General features: G+C 38.5%; 1 protein-coding gene across 5 annotated transcripts in view; it reads right to left on the bottom strand.

Moving 5' to 3' along the window:
* Nucleotides 1-1,359: 1,359 nt before the first annotated feature.
* Nucleotides 1,360-22,522, bottom strand: part of AMMECR1L (AMMECR1 like) — a 35,927-nt gene continuing 14,764 nt past the window's right edge. For 2 of the 5 annotated variants that reach the window (XM_060768144.2, XM_060768141.2), the window contains 5 exons: nt 8,517-8,627; nt 7,505-7,619; nt 6,405-6,495; nt 5,232-5,328; nt 1,360-3,504 (listed from right to left, as the gene is read on the bottom strand). In XM_060768144.2, coding sequence (XP_060624127.1) covers nt 3,393-3,504; nt 5,232-5,328; nt 6,405-6,495; nt 7,505-7,619; nt 8,517-8,627 — 526 coding nt within the window. In that variant the 3' untranslated portion in view covers nt 1,360-3,392. The other 3 variants (XM_060768146.2, XM_060768145.2, XM_060768147.2) reach the window with 3 other exon arrangements.

The raw sequence follows: 22,522 nt of genomic DNA, 5'->3' as shown, positions 1-22,522 counted from the left end.
AACCTTCACCGATCAATGACATTCTCTGCTGTAATATGGAGATGAGGTGAGGAATTTTAAAAATAGCTTAAAAGATACATGGCGGCAGCAAGGAAAATTCACAACAATGAGTGTTTTGAAATGACTCCATCTTAGACCAAAAGGCACTTGCTTGTAGCTAAGGATGAGCCAATTCCCAGTCAGACCAGAAGGCTATTGCTAAGGTCCTTAGACGATCAAACTAATCAGGTGAAAATTACAACTGATTAGGCTTCCAGAATAAAGTATTAATACTGCACAGTTATAGCACTTTGATATTACTTTAACTGCCATGGTTCCATCCGGTAGGATTCTGGGATATGCAGTTTGATAAGGGACTCACAATTCTCTACTAGAGAGCTCTAGTCCTCCCCTGAACTACAACACTGAGAACTCTGTCTGGAACACTTTACCAAACTACAAATCCCGGGATTTCATGCAATAGAGCCATGGCAATAGAAGTGGAATCAAGCTGCTTTAACTGTGTATTGTGGACATATCCTAGATGGTTCTCTTTTGGCCATTTTGTTGGTCTCTGCATCTTTCTGCTGCTTATTAATTTGGACTCATCTCAATGTACTGCTGTTATTCATGAGACATAAGCTGTCCTTCTGAGAACCATGTCCCTCATTCCCCATTCACTTTGCAGGAATAACACAACAAAAGCACTTATTTCATTATAATATACCCAAACATCCAAAGCTGAATGTACCCATTTCTCAGAGATCTATTTGGGTTCCATGGCCTGCTTGTTGTTCTGCTTACTACAAGAAAACACCACAATCCAACTTTCAAAGGAGGCATTTCCATATACAGTTTGATGGAAACGAACAGGGAATGAGACCACTTCTCACTCCAAAACCAATTTAACTTATTTCAGTGCAAAGATATTATGAAACCAAGTAGGTCACGTCATTCCTAAAAGTCTGTTCTTTAAAATGGCAATTAAGGCCCCCACCTGGTTCCTAAACTCCCCCTCCCTCCCCACACTTAAATGAAATCAAATACTTAACACTATACACTGCTGGAGACACATAACAGGGCAAACATTTTTTTTTTTAAAAAAAGCAAGATTGAATAGCCCGGCACTGTATGCCTGCATGACCAGTCTCACCGAATGTGCTCAGGGGTGAAAGTTTAGCACCATTTTTTTCCTTTTTGCTTTAAAAATCTTAACAATTTAAATTCTAACATAGAACACTTGAATAGTAATTAGTGTAGCCCTATGTTTCAGTACTGAGAGCAGAGATGGATGGCATGACCAGAGCTGAACTCTTCTTCCTTCTACAATCTTCCATACGACCAGGGCACCTGGAACAGTAACTACAAATCACTCTAATGTGTAAGAAGGCTTATTTATTCTCAGTAGCAGGAAACATGGAACAGTCCCTTCACATCCAAACACGTTTCATCATCATCATGAAGGGAAAACAATCTATATGAGCAATCCAGTACAAAACCAAACATTTAGGTGGTGCTGCGGTTATCTGGAACATGAGCTCCTCTCCCTGGCTCTCGCCACCAATCTAGACGTGTGTTCATTGACAAGCAAAACTGTAAAGGTTATGATTTCTTTGGAGACAAGACAAGAAATAGGAGTGGTAGAAAAATATGGAATCTGGAGACATCCTAGACACCGAATAATCCTGTTGCAAAGAAGGTAAGACATTTGCCCTCTTCCAGCCAGCAGCTTGTCCTAGTGCAACCAAGTCACATACTGTCAAGTACTGCTTTCCAGTATATATGGGCAATTCATGTCTAATTATGCAGTATGCCTCTCTTCACATAGCATCTGTTCTGGTTGACTTCGAGGCTTTGCTTCAAAACAGAAGGAATTTCCTGCTTCCTCCCACTAGGGCAATATTTATTCATCCTAAAGATAGGGAAATTTACATCTTTGAGTAGAGAAAATTCCCAGATAATTTCTGTCTTTTCCTGAGCCACCTATAAAAGTCATTGTGGTTTCACACATTGCTATCACACTCATTACACTGTGCTCTTCAATGGGATTTTTTATTGTCATTTTTTTCTGCCTATCAAGCTGCTTACCCCAATTTTCAGAACTCATGCGCTGCTATCTTACAATTCCTGTGGATTCACCTAAGGAGCATAATGCTTGCTTTCATAATATTACTGCATGACTCACACGGGTGAAATAGGATGGAAAAATGAAAAAAAAGTTGCTACGTATTATTCAGTAACAATAGGAAAAGATTTTTTTTTAAATCCACAGGAGTCAAACAGGACTCAACCTTTTTGTGTGGGTAAAAACATCCCATATGTTTGAAGTCTAAGTACACTTATTGTGAAGCAATTTCAATAATTTAACTTACATCCAATTATATATATTGAGGGTGGCTGAAGCACCAATGCCACAGTGATGCCTATATTAGGTAACCACATAAAGGCTAACACTTAGTGTGTGTTTCATTACCTGGATATTAGGGTCAAGCTGGAAAAAAATTGTTGTGGAAACTGCATAGAGTATTTCCTATAAACAATTTTATACCCTTTTTATTACTATAAAGATGGCTTTCTGAGAAAGATTTGTTCCAATCCAATGCAGACTCTGCTGCTTGAAGTTAGACACCCAGAAGAACGGCAAAGAAGAGGGAAATTATACTTTCAGGAGATAAGGAAACCTAATCTACATCTATACACAACCCATAGTACTTCTCTATTATGAATGTATTATTCTCCTTCTGTTGCTAGATGTAAGAACTGAAATTCCTGGATATATGCAAGCAATGGTTTTATCTGCAGAACAATTTTGTTTTCAGTTTCAAATCTCTGAATGACTGCCATCTTATGTGAGGAGGAAGAAGAGAAGGGATCTCTGTAGGCGTATTATCCTTGCAAAAAGTCATATCATCTGCTTGCCTGGGGTGTGTTAGGACAAATCAGGTCACAAATCAGGTAGATAAATATCAGAGGTTAAAAAAAATTAAAATAACCTAAAAAGATTTGTTGGACTCCGTTGCCCAGACTGCCAGGAGAACTCTCCTATTTGATCAAGGGGGCTATCGTAATTAGCCATTCAAATGAACACGGTGCAATTTAAGAGAGATAGAGCCATCTGAAGTGGTACTGCCATTCCTCAAGTTCTCTCTACCCAACTGCAACTGTTCACCCTGGAGCTTCAATCCTCTTTCTGAAGGAAGGATGAGATAAGGCTTCAGCCCTGATGTTCAGTCGCACTCAACTGGTAGCCCCCACCCCTCAGTCAGCTGGAAGGCAGACTCGGCAACGGAAGCTAGCATCATAAAATGGTGCAGTAATAGAAGTAACTGGACCAGGAAGAGGAAGCATCTGCCCCAATGATGTCATAGCTGTTAGTGGCAGCTGGGGGACGGGACTGGTCATGCAGTCTTGTGTCAGGAGTAATGATTGTAGAGAGGTGGGGCATGGAGAGTGCCATTCTGGAAACAATGCTGACGAGAAGCCATGTATTCTGCATAACTGATTGTCACCTTCTCACTGCGATATCTGGAGGAAAAATAACAACAGGAGGCCTTTAAGGTACATATTTATTAAGGGGGAAAAAACCCTCATTCAATCACTCACGCCTGTATTCAGATTGTGTTGTCAAAGGCTTTTGTGGCCGGAAACTGGATTGCTTTGAGTTTTCTGGGCTATGTGGCCATTTTCCAGAAGCATTCTCTCCTGACATTTCACCCACATCAATGGCAAGCATACTCAGAGGTTGCCTCACAACTTCTGCCATCCTCAAAACCTCTGAGGATGTGGGCAAAATGTCATGTAAAAATGCTTCTGGAACACGGCCATATGGCCTGGATAAACTCACAGCAACCCACTGTATTGAGATTGTTAATACAAATATTTATTGATGCAGTCACCCATATCAATTTCTATCAAAACTATCAAATTACATTTCTAAAGAATTAGGCAGAGTCTGGTACTATCTGTGTGTTCCAACACTAAAACCTGTGTGACACTCAAGTCTAACATCCTAGACTCAGTCTTACAATGTAGACTTAGAATCATAGAGTTGGAAGAGACCACGTGGGCCATTCAGTCCAACCCCCAGCCGTGCAAGAAAAGCATAATGAAAGCACCTCTGACAGATGGCTAGCGAGGCTGTTTAAAAGCATCCAAAGGATTTCACCACACTCCGAGGCAGAGAGTTCTACTGTTAAAACAGATCTCAAGGTCAGGTAGTTCTTCTTAATGTTTAGGAGAAATTTCCTTTCCTGTAATTTGAACCCATTGCTCTGAGTCCTAGTTTCCAGGGCAGCAGAAAACAAGCCTGCTCCCTCTTTCTTATGACATTCTTTCAAATATGTCTACATGGCTATCATGTCTCCTCTTCACAGCTTCAACATCAGCTCAGCCTTTTTTCCCTACCACCCATCCCCACCATAGCAATTCTGCCTGAACAGATTCCATACTATTGGCTACCATTAATATATGGTTGGTTCTTAAAAACAAATATTCACCAAACTCTTGGTTTTGGAACAAAATATGCATTTCTGAGCTAACATATGTGAAGCTTACAGTCTTCTTCTTTTGAGCAAAACACAAGGCTGGCAAAAATGGGCAGTCACAGATATTTGGTGTAGATAGGGTGGGATGGGAAAACTGCTGTACCATTTTCTCATTATCGCCTACCATTTTTATATTCCCATAATTATTATGCAATATTTTAAACTCTAAAGGTACTGTTTTCAACCAAACATACCACATGGTAAACATATTAAATAACAGAGATCAAAACTCACTAATTGTCACAAGTACAGCTTATAAGAAAGAGGCTACATTTTAAAAACATTTCTTTAGATAAAAAGGGAAAGTGTGAAATTTGATAAAAGTTGAAAGATGGAACAACAGTATAAGGAATATTCTGTCTAGCTGCAAATTAGAATGGCTTAGGGGTCACATTGACACCTTTGTGTGGGAAGCATATGAAGAAATGCCAACAGAAACTTGATTTAATGAGCCTTTTTCTTGCTGCTGATTTTAAACTATTGATTTAAACCAACTTATTATAAACTAGTATATTCTACTCTCTGGTGGAAACAACAGAACATGAGCACAAAATCAACAGATCTTTTAAAAAGGGAGAAAGGAGAACCTACAACTGAAATTGTAGCGATATTGGCAATAATATTGCTACAATTATTAGCAATGCAAATAATAATAATAATTTTAATACAAAAACACTTTAACAACAGTAAATACACAAAATAGCTTACCTGGTGAGTTTAATAGTTTTCCTAAAGTCATTGGTAATTGGAGCCTTAAAACCACCTTTCCTGAGCAAGGAGTCTATTGTTTGAATCTGATCCCAATCTGTTAAAAAATAAATGGCGATACAGACATAAGATTTATTACAAGAAAAAGAACAATTACAAATTACTGGATTGTTGCTAACAAAGAAATCTCAACAGATTATTAGACCAAAGTATTAAATGATCTGCATTTTTCATATATGTTTAGTGAAATATGATAGTCATAGAATCATAGAATCAAAGAGTTGGAAGAGACCTCATGGGCCATCCAGTCCAACCCCCTGCCAAGAAGCAGGAATATTGCATTCAAATCACCCCTGACAAATGGCCATCCAGCCTCTGCTTAAAAGCTTCCAAAGAAGGAGCCTCCACCACACTCCGGGGCAGAGAGTTCCACTGCTGAACGGCTCTCACAGTCAGGAAGTTCTTCCTAATGTTCAGATGGAATCTCCTCTCTTGTAGTTTGAGTCTTATAAAATGTAATGACTTTCAATATTGCATAAGTTTGCCCTACAGTAGTTATATACAAGCATCAAGTATGTTCTATGTAAGACAACTACATATTAAGTGAAAATTAAATCCACTAAGTTTCTTAATAAATTGTAATGCATTGGGTCTACTTTAACAAATTATTCTTTGGTCTTTTGACTAAATTCCAAGAGTAGAAAAAAGACCCTCTGAAAGGTGGAAAATGTATAATATAATTATAGTAGTGGCAAATGCTCTATTTTTCAGGTGTTGTCCATATTAGAAGCAGATAACTTAGTCCTGAGGGAGAATGGAAGGATCACCTGATGTTGTGCCAGTGTAGTGAGGCTGAAGAGAAAAACCATATAATGACAATGTTGAAGAACACCAGAGGATTAAGTTTTTAGGGGTTTTTTTAAAAACTCAGTGACTGAGAGAAGGAAGGAAGAAGAGCAAAGACCAAAACAATTATGAAGAGAGACACAGAACAATGGCTTCAAACTACAGGAAAGGAGATTTTGAACCTTCTGAAGGGTAGATTTCTAAGGAATTGAGTTTATGTGATCACAGGGTTAGGTGGCATTCACAGCACCTATGCAAGTAAATAATTAGTCCAAAATCCTTACCTTTTGATTTAGGCTCAGTAATGTCAAATGTTTTCAAACCCACCTTGTTCCTTAGCAACTTCAGGTAAATATGTTGCTGTGCGTTTGACACCTTTCTCATTGATGAACTCGATTCTGATTCCATGGATTCCCACCTAACATAATATAAAGCAGGTGAGAGGTACTTTTAGCACAATATACAGAATATTTCTATCATAATGCACCCTATCTGGATGTCAAGTATGCTCAGATAAAGGCCTTTGTCTGACCGCAATTTCCTGTATTTGTAATTGTTTTTATCTGCTGTTAAGCTAACTTCAACTTATGAACAAGATACCTCCTAGTAATTCTGTTACCAAATGACCTTTTCAGCTCTTGCAGTGGCTTCCTTGATTCAATCTATCTACCTCTAATGCTGTTTTCACCTTTTTCTATTGGCTTTTACTATCCAACATTGTCTTTTCTAATGAATCTAATATTTTCCTAATGATATTTACATTATTCTGGGAATTTTCTAGGGTAATGCCGTCATATATTGCCCATTATTTCCTGGCCATGGAAGCAGCTTCCTCAAGCATACACAATCAACTATAGTTTCAGTATGCCAGACTTTCTCAAGATTTAAGACATGTCCCTTCTCATATGTCACAGTTCTCTGGATATTACTCAGAAGTAAGTACTCTTGTGTTCAATAGATTTTACTCCCCTAGGGGGACAAAACATTTCAACCTGAAGCTAGTAATGGATTTCTATAGTTGTTGTCAATTATAACCAAAATGCTACTGTCTAATATGGTGTCTTGTATTGTTTTCTTGGTTTGCATTCAATCTTTTAATTATTTTAATAATTGTAACTTTTAAAAATGTTTATTTTAAAAACAATGTTTACAGGTATACTTTTTAATGATGTTTTAATAAAGTTTTAAAAATGTACTATTTTAAATAAGTTTTACCTCTTATTAAAATTCCCACTATTGGGGAAAGGATGTGATAAAAAATAATAAAATATTCTACTTATTTGGTCTCTTCATGGTATTTATTTCCAACCTAATTTTCTAGATCTGTTATCACAATCTATTCCTATGATAAAATAGACACATTGTTAGATGTTAATTCACATTAAAATACTATGAGATAATATTGTATACTTGAAAGGCATTCTCACCTCCCAGTCCAAGTAGTCAGAGGCATCCTCAAAATTAGTGAGAAGGGAGACAGAACAGAAAAGTTTAGGCAACTCCTCACGGGTCAGGGGTGGAAATCTGCTGTCCTTAAGTGCACTAGAATGGGAACAGACCATATATACAAACTGAAACAAGGTCTATATTGTTTAAAAGTTATACTTGTTTATATTCACAACATTGATTAGTCTCAAGGCTAAGGACAGTGGTATAACTTTAGAATAGACCTGCACAATTTGTGACCCTCTGGGTGTTTTGGACTTCAGCTCCCAGAATTCCTGGCCATTGGACAAGCTAGTTGGTGCTTCTGGGAGTTGGAGGTTCAAACACCTGGAGGGTCTCAGGTTGTGAAGTCTTGCTTTGTTCTACAGGTATTAGAAGTGAAACAAAATCTAAACAGAACACCTAATATGCCAAAGTGTGAGCAATGGAATAAGATTTCTGCTTTTCGTGGTAATTAAACAAGATTGCATTACAATATTTGCTATACACCTCTAGAATAGGCCTGCACAAGCTGTGGTCCTCCTGTTGAATTCCTGGCTACTGAACAAGCTGGCTAGGGTTTCTGGGAGTTGGAGAACAAATTGCTTGAGGGCCACAGCTTGTGCAGCCTACTCTAAAGTATCACAATTTTATACATGAAGAGAATAAATACAGAATACTTTGCTGTAATCTCCTAAATATATTTTGTCTTGTTTACTACGCACACTTGATCTTAGCCAATAGGACGAGAAGTGGTGTCTTAGTTATTGATGGCTTCATAGATCAATAATTGTATTGCACATGAAGAAGTGGGTTTATATCAATGAAAACTCAAGCTAACATAAGCAAAAGTTAGTCTTAATATTGCTGCCACATTCTCTGTTTTTCTCCCCTCCCTTCCTTCTTTCTACAGATCAGAAGAATATACAGGAAGACAAAGGTAAGACATATCACAATTTGAAACATCACATGCCTAGTTTCCTGTTAGACATGTAGTCTCACTGATATTTTTACCTGGTTAATGTGTATTCCCTGAGTCCTGAGTGAAGGTTCATGGCAGAGAAAGTTCCAATGCAGCCCCGAAGTCTCTTGTCTCGCCCTGTCTTCCATGTCACAAAGAGTGGACTGAAAATGCATAACACAAACACTCCAGCTTCAAATAATTCTTGTTGTACAAAGTCAATACCCAAAGAAAATAATTACTCTATTGGTACTTGTTTGCTTTTACATAACTAAAACTTCACAATTCATAAGTTCCCCTTTTTAATCATAACATTTTGGGAGCAACTCTGTGTCTGGCTAAGTGTTAAAATGTTTGATAATTTATGAATCAATTGCTTTCATTAAGAATTTACACTCTCCAATATGGCTAAGTAATTAAAACTCACAATTAAAAAAAAACATTCTATGTATTACAATGATCACAATCCAGAATAAGTTAGATATACTTGAACCTAATTAATTCTGTTGGCCAAAGTATCCCTAAGAGATACCTAAATACTCTTGTCCTGGCATGACAAATAAATAAACCTAAATACTCTAAAAGGCACTGGATCCCATCTTGTTTGGAAGTTAATCAAGATCAGCCATGATAAACACTTGGATAATAGACTCTCAATAAACACCCAGGAGTTGTATATGATGCTATATTTCACAGAAAGGAACTGGCAAAACCACCTGAGTACTCCTTGCTTGAAAAAACTCCTTATGAAATTCATGAGGTTGTTATAAGTTTTTGTTTTTTTTTGTCGTGTCAGGAGCAACTTGAGAAACTGCAGGTTGCTTCTGGTGTGAGAGAATTGGCCGTCTACAAGGATGTTGCCCAGGGGACGCCAGGATGTTTTGATGTTTTACCATCCTTTGTGGGAGGCATCTCTCATGTCCCCGCAATTGGAAGCCGGAGCTGACAGAGGGAGCTCATCCACGCTCTCCCCGGATTCGAACCTACGACCTGTCGGTCTTCAGTCCTGCCGGCACAAGGGTTTAACCCACTGCGCCACCAGGGGCTCCTCTGTTATAAGTTGACATGTGACTTGATGGCACATACATGCACAACACACACAAGTGTACCTGATTGCTGTAGGGTGTTAACGACTATAAACAATTTGAGCAGGCCAACAAATAGACCCCCCCACCCTCCAAGTCTCTAGCAGCCAGAGATTATCCAAAAGGCTTAAAATGCCCAGACTGAGAACCACTGGTCTAGAGCGACTGAAGACTGCTATAACAACCTCGGGAGGTACAAACTTTGAAGTTTTGGATACAAACAATGAAACATGGGAAAACTATCATAAGATGTCAAACATTAAAATGCATTCCAGTAGACTGGGTATTGAGCTTGATCAATGAGGTTATGGGCTAGAATTTCATGAGTTTTGTTACTACTACAGCAGAATCCATGATTGCTTTGATGGTCCCCAGTTGGCATTGCTCAAGAGTATAGACAAAGACTTAAGAGAAATATATGTCACGATCCACCTTTCTGTCTAACCGGGGAAACTGAGTAGCATATTTCTGGGAAAGGCAAACTCTAGTTGTTTTGAAAGTGTTGGTTGCAATTCCCCTTCTGAAGAAAGCATTTTCAACGTTTTGGCACTATAAAAGCTACTATCTTTATTTCCCCTTGTCAAGCAATGTGGTCAAATGGGCCAGGATACACAACTCTTGGATTAAGCCAATTGTCTGGATTAATTTCGGCCTGGTTTCTAGCTGTGGTTGGGGCAAAAACTTCCTTGTTTACACTAATGAATGCCCAAAGGCAAGACAAAAAGGCAGCGTGGTGCTTCTAATTCTCTTGGACCTTTCAGTGACTACTTACTCTGTTTCCAGATTGAGAGCATAACCTTGTAGTGATGCTTAGAAACTGACATTGCTTCCCACAACAACTATCTTGTACGTCCCTCAAGACTGCTACCTCTCAACTGGAGTTATGAATTTATAATATGATTCTGCTGCTACTACCATGTTTACCAGATTCAGATCTGGCAGTGTTATGAGATCACAAGTGGACAAAATGCAAATGAATTTGTCATGTCATAGAGTTAATTTTGGAAGATGACCCAGTCCATTAGTTCATGAACAGGGAAACATCTATTTCTTGTCACAGTCACACTTCCCTCTTAAAAAGCAAGCTCCTATTTTAGGATTACATCTAGGTCCAACATTGCTACTACTCAAGAAGCAGCCATGGCCTGGAAACCTTTCTACCAACTTTGATAGTATGGGGAAAAACCCCTGATAGGTTCCAGAATAGTGTACTTTGATGCAGCATGTGGGCTATGTAAGATAAATCTTCTAAACCTCAGAACAATTTTTCCAAGACTGTCATTTGAATACTACATTTTTCTACATAAAGTTACTGCAAAGGTTATTTAGTACAGTCCCCTGGCATGCAGAAATCCATTACATAAAGCACCATCAAAATATAGACATTTAACCAATGAAAGACAGTCCACCACCTTCTGGAATAGTTTATTCCACTGTCAGATAGTTTATACCATGAAGCTATCCCTCTTAATATACAGGTGGAATGATGGAAGAGAGTAGAAGTCCGTTAGTACTTAGTATCTCTGGAGTTTATATTTAATTTGTATTCAGGAAATTAATGAGTAAAAAACAGATTATTTTGAGCTTAAATAAAATTGCATCATCAGGCACACATCTCAGAAAGAATACAGGATATAAACAAATATTATTGTTGCCACCTTTTAGATTTCTTCTAATATTTTTATACTTACCTTGCTGCAATGTCATACATAGAGCTGATGGCAGTCTTTTCCAGGCTTAGGTAACAAGCTTAAAAGTATTTTGTATGTAAAGTCTACATATAAGAATCAAAATATTCCCAGTCCTAGTCCTGAAAATACAGAAGCCATCCATAGGCCGTGTGTGGGACTGCCGGAGAGAGCTAGTATATATAATACCAAGTACACTGCAGTCAGTAGTTGTCTCATTTAGACACTACTGAGTAGATATTACAAAGTATCACAGAAACTCAGGTAGCCTCCCATATGGAAAACAGAACATTGGAATATGTGGCATATGTGACACAGGAAAAAACAACCAATATGTGAAACAGGAAAAAATCCCCCAATAATAACTGATTTAATATATACACAAACATTGTATCTGGTTCACTAATAAGCATGTAATATTAAACTACTTGAAGCCCCATTTAAGGACAAAACTGAAGGGGAGTGTGAGCCATACTGGGACTACCAGCTTTTATTTATTTATTTATTTATTTATTTATTTTATCTACTTATACCCCGCCCTTCTCACCCCGGGGCGGCTTACAGGAAAGGCACAATTAGATGCCCAAATCACACAACAAACAATACAAAATATAACAATTCAACAATTAAAATAAAACATCAATACCTAATAAAATTTTACCCTTTTGTATCCACTATGATTCAAATCCAAACTAACCCCCTGCAGTGGCTATTCAAGCCGTCTCACCAGTTGATCCCAAGTTGTGGGACTCCCTTTCATGTAAGTTTTGGCTGATTACCAACTTGTCATCTTTTTATTTAGGCAGCCCTGCTACAGCAGATGGAGGTTTTAATTGTATGACTTATGTCTGTATTTTCTTCTGTTTTTAAAACATTAAAAAAATGTTTGAAGCTTAAAAAAGAATTGTGGTCCTCCCCCCCCCCTCCCTCTTTTAAATGGTTGTAAGCATTCCTGAAAAGCCAGATTGGTGTAGCATTACACTGTAACTCTGGACACCAGGGTCTGAATCTCTGTGGAGTTATGGAAGCCCGGTGACAGACCTTGGGAAGTCATACTCGCAGGCTCTCAGGAAAGCAATGGCAAGCCTCCTCTGAACAAATCTTGCCAAGAAACCCCAGGACAGACTCAGCTCAGGGTCACCATAAGCCTGAAATGACTTGAAGACACAACAAAGCTGTCTTTAATTCTGTGTTGGTAAAAACATGGAATATAAATGGAATGTAATTTTAAAATATTGCTGTTTGTCCTAGGAGAAAAACTCTCACTAGTAAATCTGGACTAATAGCTGAACTGTGGCAGCAATAAAAAAAGTCCCTTTTTCTGCTCCAATTCGGATAATCTCCACTAGCTTCTATTTAGAGAAAGAAAAATTTGTGCCAATGCCAAAATTGTAAATTTTTAGAATTTGGTTGCCAAAACCGTAGTGCTGGGAAATAATAGTGCTGTAATTTATCTTTGATCAATATATATCTGCAATTTTTCGAGCTACTATTTCTGACCTCACTTGCTATTTGATAAAAAGATGCTCGATAATTTACAATTTGTTTATAAAAAAATAACTGGCTTTCTAATTCTTCGGGACATTGATGTTTCAATAATCATGAGTTCAGTGCTTTACTAAGGAAATCAGACACTCTGTCTAAATTCATTAGGTGGTATTCATCTCAGTATTTCTCAAGCTGGGGGTTGGGACCCTGGGGGGGGGGGGGGTCACAAGGGGGGGGTGTCAGAGGGGTCACCAAAGACCATCAGAAAACACAGTATTTTCTGTTGGTCATAGGGGTTCCGTGTGGGAAGTTTGGCCCAATTTTGTCACAGGTGGGGTTCAGAATGTTCTTTGATGGTAGGTGAACTATAAATCCCAGCAACTAAAACTCCCAAATGTCAAGGTCTATTTCCTCCCAAACTCCGCCAGTGTTCACATTTGGGCATATTGAGTATTCATGCCAAATTTGGTCCAGATCCACCATTGTTTGAGTCCACAACACTCTCTGCATGTAGATGAACTATAATTCCATAACTCAAGGGCAATGCCCACCAAACCCTTCCAGTATTTTCTGTTGGTCTGTGTGCCAAGTTTGGTTCAATTCCATCATTGGTGGAGTTCAGAATGCTCTTGGGTTGTAGGTTAGCTATAAATCCTAGCAACTACAACTCCCAAATGACAAAACCAATCCTCCTAACCCCACCAATATTCAAATTTGGGTGTATTGGATATTTGTGCCAAATTTGGTCCAGTGAATGGAAATACATCCTGCATATGAGATATTTACATCACGATTCATAACAGTAGCAAAATTACAGTTATGAAGTAGCAACGAAAATAATGTTATAATTGGGGGTCATCATAATATGAGAAACTATAATAAGGGGTCACGGCATTAGGAAGGTCGAGAACCACTGATCTAACTGATAATGCAGCAAACCTTTACTGTTTCTAATAACTTTGTAAACAAACTAAGAACTTTTGTTATTATATAAACACAAGCATGAAAAACTAACTAAAATTTAATTCGAAACTACAACATCTATCTGAAAAGTAAAAAACTCCTACACCATCTTTCTATTCAAACAGCAAATTCTGTCTATTGCTATTTCTAAAAAACCCCTCAATATATTTATGCTTGAAGTCAACTCATGGTTTATAAATGTTAGTTTCAGAATTAAACATCAGCTAATTATGTTACCTTTACACACATAACCCAAACAACACAAAATAATTGATTTTTAGGTGGCACAACCACAAGACAGCAGTGTTAAAGCAGAAGACAATGGAATTCCAGGGATTATGATGTTGTAGAGTACAAATATTTTGGTACTTACAGTTCTATAAATATTGTACTAAAATAAATATGACTAGTATATATTGAACATTTCTGTGTGTATATGAGTGGTATGTGTGTGTATGTGTGTGTGTGTGTGTGTGTGTGTGTGTGAGAGAGAGAGAGAGAGAGAGAGAGTTTTACAAATGTTAAGCAAGCTGCTGAAGTAGATGGCCCCATCTGACTCCCTGAAATTGTTCAACACTGTCCTTCAAAACCAAGTTCTTGTAAAATGTCAAAACAACAATAGAAACCGAGTGTTTTATATTCCTGGGATTTTTAGGTACTGAGTTGCCATAAGGAATTTAGTGCAATGTGATTTTATAAGGAATTTAAGCAAAGACCATTCACCTTGATCAGGTGATCTGAAAAGAACTGTGGTTTTCCTAAAAACCAACTGTATTCAGAAGCGATGCAAAACTGGATCCTTTTTAAAGAGGACATTTTTAAAACCTTGTCTACAATATTGGTGTAAAAGCATATGTAACTATGGCCCCATCTATGCTACCATATAATGCAGTTTGAAATTGCATCATATAGTCAGTGCAGACTCATATAATGTAGTTCAATGCAGTTAAGCTGCATTATATGGAAGTCTGTAAATCATCGCCATTTCCTGAGAAAAATGTATAACATCACAAAGGACTACCACCTCACCCGCTTCATAGGAAATCTGCTACAAAACAGGAGCTTTTTTGTTGGGTTCCAAGGCCAGAGAAGCAGATGGTGAAAACAGAAGCCTCAGGGGAGCGTGCTTGCTCCATCAATGTTTAACATTTACACAGATGACCAGCCACTGCCCGAAGGGACAAAAAGTTTCATCTACCCTGACGATCGTGCCATCACCACTCAAGCAGGGAGCTTTGAAATGATTGAACAGAAGCTCTCTGAAGCTTTATGTGCTCTTACTACCTTACTACCTATTACAGAGAAAACCAGCTGATTCCTAATCCAGCTAAAACGCAGACATGTACTTTTAATCTTAAAACAGACAAGCATCTCGAGCAATAAGGATTACCTGGGAAGGAATCCCACTGGAGTATTGCAGCACACCAAAATATCTGGGAGTCATTCTGGACCATTCTCTGGCTTATAAGAAGCACTGCTTGAATATCAAGCAAAAAGTGGGTGCTAGAAATAATATCTTATGAAAGCTGACTGGCACAATCTGGGAATCACAACCAGATATAGTGAAGACATCTGCACTTGCACTTTGCTACTCTGTTGCTGAATACACATGCCCAGTGTGGAATACATCTCACCATGTTAAAACAGTGGATGTGGCTCTTAATGAGACATGCCGCATTATCACAGGATGTCTACGCCCCATACCACTGGAGAAATTATACTGTTTAGCTGGTATTGCACCACCTGACATCCACTGGGTAGTAGCAGCCAGGAATGAAAGGACCAAGGCAGTGACATCTCGGACCATCCCCTGTTCAGATATCAGCCAGCACTTCAACGCCTTAAATCAAGAAATAGCTTTCTAAGATCTACAGAGATACATCTCAGCAGAACATCTCAGCACGTGAGAGGCCAAAAGTGGCAGGCTAAAACCCGGAACCTCAATCCATGACAAATAGCAAATGGGAGACTCCCTTCTGGGCACACAGAAAACTAGGCAACCCAGAAGGCGCTGAACAGACTGCACCTGTGGCACCAAGAGATGCAGAGCCAACCTTAAGAAATAGGGCCACAAAGTGGAGTCCACAACATGCAAGTGTGGAGGAGTGCAAACCCACAGATCACCTATTACAATACAATGCAATCTGAGCCCTGCCACATGCACAACGGAGGACCTTCTCACAGCGACACCAGAGGCACTTCAAGTGGCCGGCTACTGGTCAAAGAACATTTAGCATTATGCCAAGTTTTTTTTAACTTTGTATTTTAAATACATTTCAACTGTACTCTCAATTTGCTTCTGACACGATAAATAAATACTTCCTGTCTTCTCCCAGTTTTGCACTCACCAAAATCCTGGAAAAAAGGGGAATCCGCATGTGACGAGGACAGAGAACAATGAGGAAAAGAAGGTAGAGTTGGTGCCTTTGCCCTCATTTCCCTTACTATATGCATTTATGTACGAGGAGAATGCTGTAAGAGAGTTACTGTCAGTAACCAAAAGCATTATTAATTAAACTGGTGCTAAAGAGAGCAAATTCTCTGGGATATTAATTGCTTCTAGGTGAATGATTTAACATCTCATTCTGGATCCTGCTATGCAATTCAACAAGTGCAACAAAACATTTTAATCTGGATTTCCTCTATTCAGGTCAACAAAATGGCAGATATGCCTATTATGATATTCAACACCACCCTCATTGTATTGTGTCAGCCACTCTCCAACCACCCTTTCCTCTCTCTCCAACTGTCAAATGCTCATGAAGCATCCTTAGAACACTGTTTTTTATATTTTTGTAAACCTTGACATTCCTCCAAACTCTACTGATACCAATCTCCTATATAAATAGATGGTGTTGTATTGACTCTATAAAACAGTCCACTTGGAATATAGTTTGACATATTCTACATCGTAGTATAGCAGAGAGACATCATAGTATGCTCCACTGCCTGAGCCATCATGGCAGAGACATGAAATACTTAACAACCACAAGATTCTACACCAGCTTCCACCATTCTGCTGCTGGACTTGATAGGAATTGCAATCTAAAACATGTGAAATGCATGTGATGATTTGAATCATTTCAAGTTGTCACCCATACTAACCATACCATTTCCATTGCTATGCACAAAGTAAAAAAGGCAAAAAAAAAAAAGAAAAAAGAAAATGAAATACAACACTAATAGAGGAGCTTCAAAGCTCTATGAGGATACATAAAAGAAAACCTTTTGGCAGGTAGAAAAAAGGGTACGGGTAACAAAGATATTCACAACTGAATCCTCATAGGAGCAACCATGACTGGTTCACTTAATAGGGTAAGAGTTTGGGAAACAGACTATAAAAGTTTCCACCACATCAGAGGAATAGTAGGAACAATGTCTAACTTCCCTTCTCTATGGCTAGTATGCCAGCATCAAGACAAAAATAACAAGCAGGCAACACTAGATTTCACAGTAGACATCTCACAAAACAGCCCCCTACTCAGCCATAAAAGTAATGCAACATGAAGGCACCTCCAAAAACGTAGGCTCAAGACTGGTTATTTACATCAAGGACAAACAAGGTTAATGTATAAGGAACACTACTTCTATAGAACAGCAGTAAGTTCATACATAGAAAAACTCCCAGATGGATGTAGCCTCCCAGCAGACCAAACTGGTAGAGATCCACAAGTAAACCTGTAAATGCAATTGATCACTGTCATAAACACGATTCATTTTGACTCCTCTATTCCAGTGACGACTGCTCAATCCATGTCAGCAGTAGATAGGTCACCTTCATTGTTCAGCTCATTGAAAGTTAGATCATTTCAGACTATGAGCTTTAGTAACAGAAAAGTCCAGTCTTCCACCTTCCCAGTCAGATGACTATCATGACATTATAGAAAGCTAGTCTTGGGGGGAACTCTATATGCTAGCCCCACTGACAAAAAACAGCAGCAACGAAGTGAAAACTCTCATTAACAGAAGAGATTTATTATTTCAATATTTATTATTGCGATGTTATGTAGCATTCAAAGCAGTTGGAGCAGGTTTTCAAGAAAAAATAGTGGTATGGAACAGATTATGAATCATGGTGCCACAACCTGTAACTTTGAGGCTGCATGATGAACAGAGTACCAGGCTGCTGATGCTCTTGCTTCATCCTCACAATGGACTTTGCTTCACCTGTTACACAACTGTTCGACAAAGACAAAGGAGTCCACTGGAACAGGAAACTGAATAACCATGCTTGTCAGTTTCTGGCCTTGATGTGTGCATGGCACTGGGAAGCAGAATGTCTTCTCTTCTCTTCTTCATCTGTTAAGATTATTGTCTGTGGAAACCCAAAAGACAAAGGCACAGTAATGGTCCACAGCTGGAGTGCATGATCTCTGCATGTATATATTTAGCATGTATTTGTGAGAAAAGAACTGAGAGTTCTGTTGTCTAGATACAGTATTGTTCCATCAGCCTCCATCCCCATTGGGTGCCTACCTCTTCCTTCATGGAGTCTGTATACACTGTGTTTGTTCTGTTCCATGTGCCTAGGCTGCAATCCTGCAAGGCAGAATGGACCATAAGTGCCTGACCAGCATCAATAATTGAGAAAGTGTTTGGACTACTTGTGTATGGGCCTTTTACTTGTCAGCCCCCTCACCCTTGAGCACTGTGCATGCTGAAGCTTGTTATTTCTGCAGGGGATAACCCGCTTATAGGTACTGAGGAAGGAAAGATACCTTCACCAATCCAATTTAGTCAAAATATTGCTTTCATAATATGCAAGGGAGAGGAGATATTGGATTCAACCGTACTTTGAAATAGAGCCCCCTCCTTTTCCTTGCTTACCTGTATGGTGTGCTTTATCCTTGCATCTTCAGATGTAGAAGTGGAGTGCTGTTAAGTGTTTATATCTTGAGGCAATGAACCTGCAGGGGGTTCTAAGACAACATGTGTTAAATGCTCCTGTGTATGTGGTATGATAGACTGGTCAGACAACTCCCCCTTTCCCATGTAATTAGGTCTTATGAGATTGGAGATAAAATCCTGTGTTCCATGCCTTAACATTTAAATAGAAATGACCCTACCTAGGGCTTATATAATGATAGATGGTCCTCTAATTAATAACTTCATGGCTGAGTGTAAGTGAGGTGCTGTAGAGTGTTTTGCTCTATATTGAACTTAAAAAGAGTCACTTATGATTCACATTACCTCTCTAGTTTGTGTAATGTTACACTGGCATAGGGACCAAAGGCAGATTCTGGGGGAATTTAAAATTTGATGTAATACTTGCCACCACCCTATTTCAGCCCACCACCACTAGGGATTTTTAGCATACTCTTGATATTAAACCACTGTATTTTCACTGATAGAAGCACTTCTCAAATATCACCTAAGGCAAAACATTCCGTCAAATCCTAAACCCCTCTACCCAGGGTGCAGGATTTCACCTCTAGGAAAAGCAGACTTTGCTTGGTATAGGAAGATCTGATTACAGCAAGAAATAGTGGTGGTATTCTTATAATTCCAAAAAGGAGAGTAGCCAGTAGTTTACACCAGAAAGCCTTGGTTCAAAAAACTCCATAAAATGTTTTGTGCTAAGTCTATTTGCATAGCAATCTTGTTTACAGAAGTATATCCCGTAAGTATATATCTCCAATTAGTGTGTTAAAATGATTCACTGGCAGAACCCCATTCAGGCGGCGGGGGCGGGGGGTGGTGGTGGTGGTACATTCTACTAGCAGTTTTAATATTACTACAGAACCTACAATGAATGCACGCAAACCTGTCAAAACCTGTAGCTACAATCTATAGTTGATTCCATGAAACTTTAACAAATGGGGCTAAAATCTGCTTTATTAAGTCAAGCTGTAAGAAAAAATCTATCCACTGAGGCACTATGTTACAAATAAGAAATATGTGGTAGTGCACTTAATATTTCAGCTTTTTCTGGCCCAAAGTCCTATCAAACTAGCATAAGCACCAAGGAGATATGAAAGCTCACCAGGATTATCTTTCCACACATTCCAAGTGATCCATAACTACACATGTTCTATAACATGTTCACCTCTCATGCCCTAAATATGGCTCTGAGTCAAGACAGATATATTTAGCTATCATTTTGCAGAGAAACTATCAAGCAGAAAACCACTTCCTTTGCTGTGTCTTAAAGCAAGGGCAAGCAACTGGTGCCTGGACACTGATCTTTCCCCACTCCCAAAATCTGTTACAGAAGGCTTCCAGGAGCATAATACAACAAACTTAAACAGAAATATGGGTTGGGTTTGTTTTTTTAAACTAGAAAAACAGACAGGAGACGCATGTGGCTTAGAACAGTCTGACTATCCCTAGAACAAAAAGACTCATGGGCTGATTGATCATTGGCTCTGTTAATGTTACTGTAAACTCTTAGTAACTAACCAATTATAGCAACCAGTATACACACAACAGGAAATGTATCGGTTTATAAAATGTAGCAGTATTTTAATTAGATTTTGTGCTGATCTTAATCATGAGTTATATTTTAGTTTGAAGAGCAGTCATCTTGAAAGCTGAATCCTCTACTTTCTATTGCCATCCATATTTTCTGGAGTATAAGCCCCACTCCTGCAGAAGTAGACAGCTGCCTTTTAAAAGATCTACATGTAATATTAATGCAGCATGATTATTAATAATCATCTGAGCATGTGCACTCTGCTGGAAATGCCATTTCTTTAATGCATGCTTACCATATCCCATCTCTGAAATGCTATTTCTGTGACAACTAGCAATATTCCCCAGGCAAGCACCTGCACAATCAACTCTACCAATCTTCCCAACCTGATATTCTCTAGGTGTTTTGAACTTCTAACTCACATCACTTCTGGCAATCATGGCTAATAGATATGTTAGCACTTGCAGTCTAACAATCAGGAGAGGATTTATTGGGGGAGGCTGAATTATGCTTTAATCTACTAAGACAAACTTCTTGTATACAACCTCAGTGTTTCTTTCTATTTAACAAAAGCAGAAGAGAGTGGTTCTAAGATAGCTGTACAGATTAAACAGACCAAGTTTGCCTACTGCTATATTACGCTGTCCATGTGAAAATCTAACCTTCTTGCTTTAATATGGTTTGTCTTTTGAATCAGAAAGCCACATGACATTATTTAACACAGCAGCAGTAACATATAACCTCTGCTGATGCATTTTGTCTGATCTGGCTACCATGTTCAGAAAAAGACCATCTCTTAATACAGGATATAACCTATACACCCAGAAGCACTAGGAAAGAGTGTTAACACAAGGCTATACTGCCAATCACTACTTCTTCAACAGATGTGTTCAGCAGTCTCTGTCCTAGTTTTCTTCATAAAAAAAATCTATACCAAGGTAAACAATTGTGGTTCACCAAATGCTTTTGATCTACAATTCACATCAGTTCTAACCAGCTTAGCCAATGGTAACTTTCCGTCTCAAAGCACCTAGAGAACCATAGCTGTCAACTGCAGTTCTAAAAGTTCTGTCATGGATGGATAGGAACAGTACTGATTAACATGTTCTTAAACCAACATATAACAGGACAGTGTGAAGAAAGTAGTATATGTAAAAATTTAAGGAGTGCTTGCATCTATTCTCACCTAAATCTTAAAAGAACTAACAGATAAAAGAGCACGTATTAGGTGGTAAGAAGTATTGCTACCCACCTTGTGGTAACGCCTGCTCTTTATGATGCCATTTCCTCATGATGCCCACTTATGGTCTTGTGCTGCTATGACACACAATTCCAAAGTTTTGTTTCCCAACACACAGACCAGGAGTGGGAGTATGCACAGCTAGGTTGTGCACCCAAAAAAGTAAATATAAGTGATAGCATGGTCACATCCACTTTCAGTTCCTGTGATAATTCCACAAGTACAAATCTCTGGAAGACAAGGGATGGCAAATCAGGGGAGCCAAGATGAAGAGATGGCTCAAAGAATATAAAGGTCATTCTGCTAACATGAGAAATCATAGCAAGCTGTAGACCTAGAAAGTACTTGAATATTCTAACAAAATATCTATCTGTCTCTGTCTCAAACCCACTCACAGTTTAGCCATCTCATACTATGTAACATAAACATTATTATAGCAGGGCTACAAAATAATTCATTTCCTACAAATTATTAAAGCTCTCTCTCTCTTATGCTATGTTCAAATGACTTTACCTTAGCTTAATAAGTTGGGGAATTAACAAGTCTTGTGACACTGCATGTTGCCATTACCACTACCACCCTATTTACCATGCATATATAAAATTCATCAATCTCAAATATAACTTCCTGTTTTCTCCAAACAAAGTAACTGTGATATCCCCTGGTTGATATCTGATATAACTGTGATATCCCTTAGCTCCAAACAGGAAATTGTGATTAATTGGACTTCTTCACTGCACTTAGAAATGCTACAAAAACAGAAAAGAAAGGGGATCTGGACAAGGCATAGGCCATGTCAGTAAACTTAATTGTGACTGTCCAAACTAGACTATTCTGCCACCATGGAAAACAATGTAGGAAGAGTGATCAGTAATTACTACTATTCAGGTTACAAATTGGTTTAGAATCTAACAAGCTTCCCATTGTCAGGATGATAGGAGTGTCTAAAGTTATTCATCATCTTAGTACTTTTTCTTGTAAGAAATCAGAAGCTCAGTCATGTAGAGCTACTGATAGTTGGCCTGTTTTTAGAAGTACGATTTAAAAAAAATTCTCTGTAAGGCAAATAATCTACCTAAATCTCGGACCAAAGCATGTTTCAACAAAATTCCGAAATTAAATTAGACGTGAATTCTGAACATGATAGCCAGTACTAGATGTGAATGGAAATATTTAATATCAT

Source organism: Anolis sagrei, chromosome 3 (genome assembly GCF_037176765.1).
Source record: "Anolis sagrei isolate rAnoSag1 chromosome 3, rAnoSag1.mat, whole genome shotgun sequence".
Lineage (NCBI taxonomy): Eukaryota > Metazoa > Chordata > Lepidosauria > Squamata > Dactyloidae > Anolis > Anolis sagrei.
Note: the sequence above shows the minus strand (reverse complement) of the source record. Positions and strands in the feature narration are given on the sequence as shown.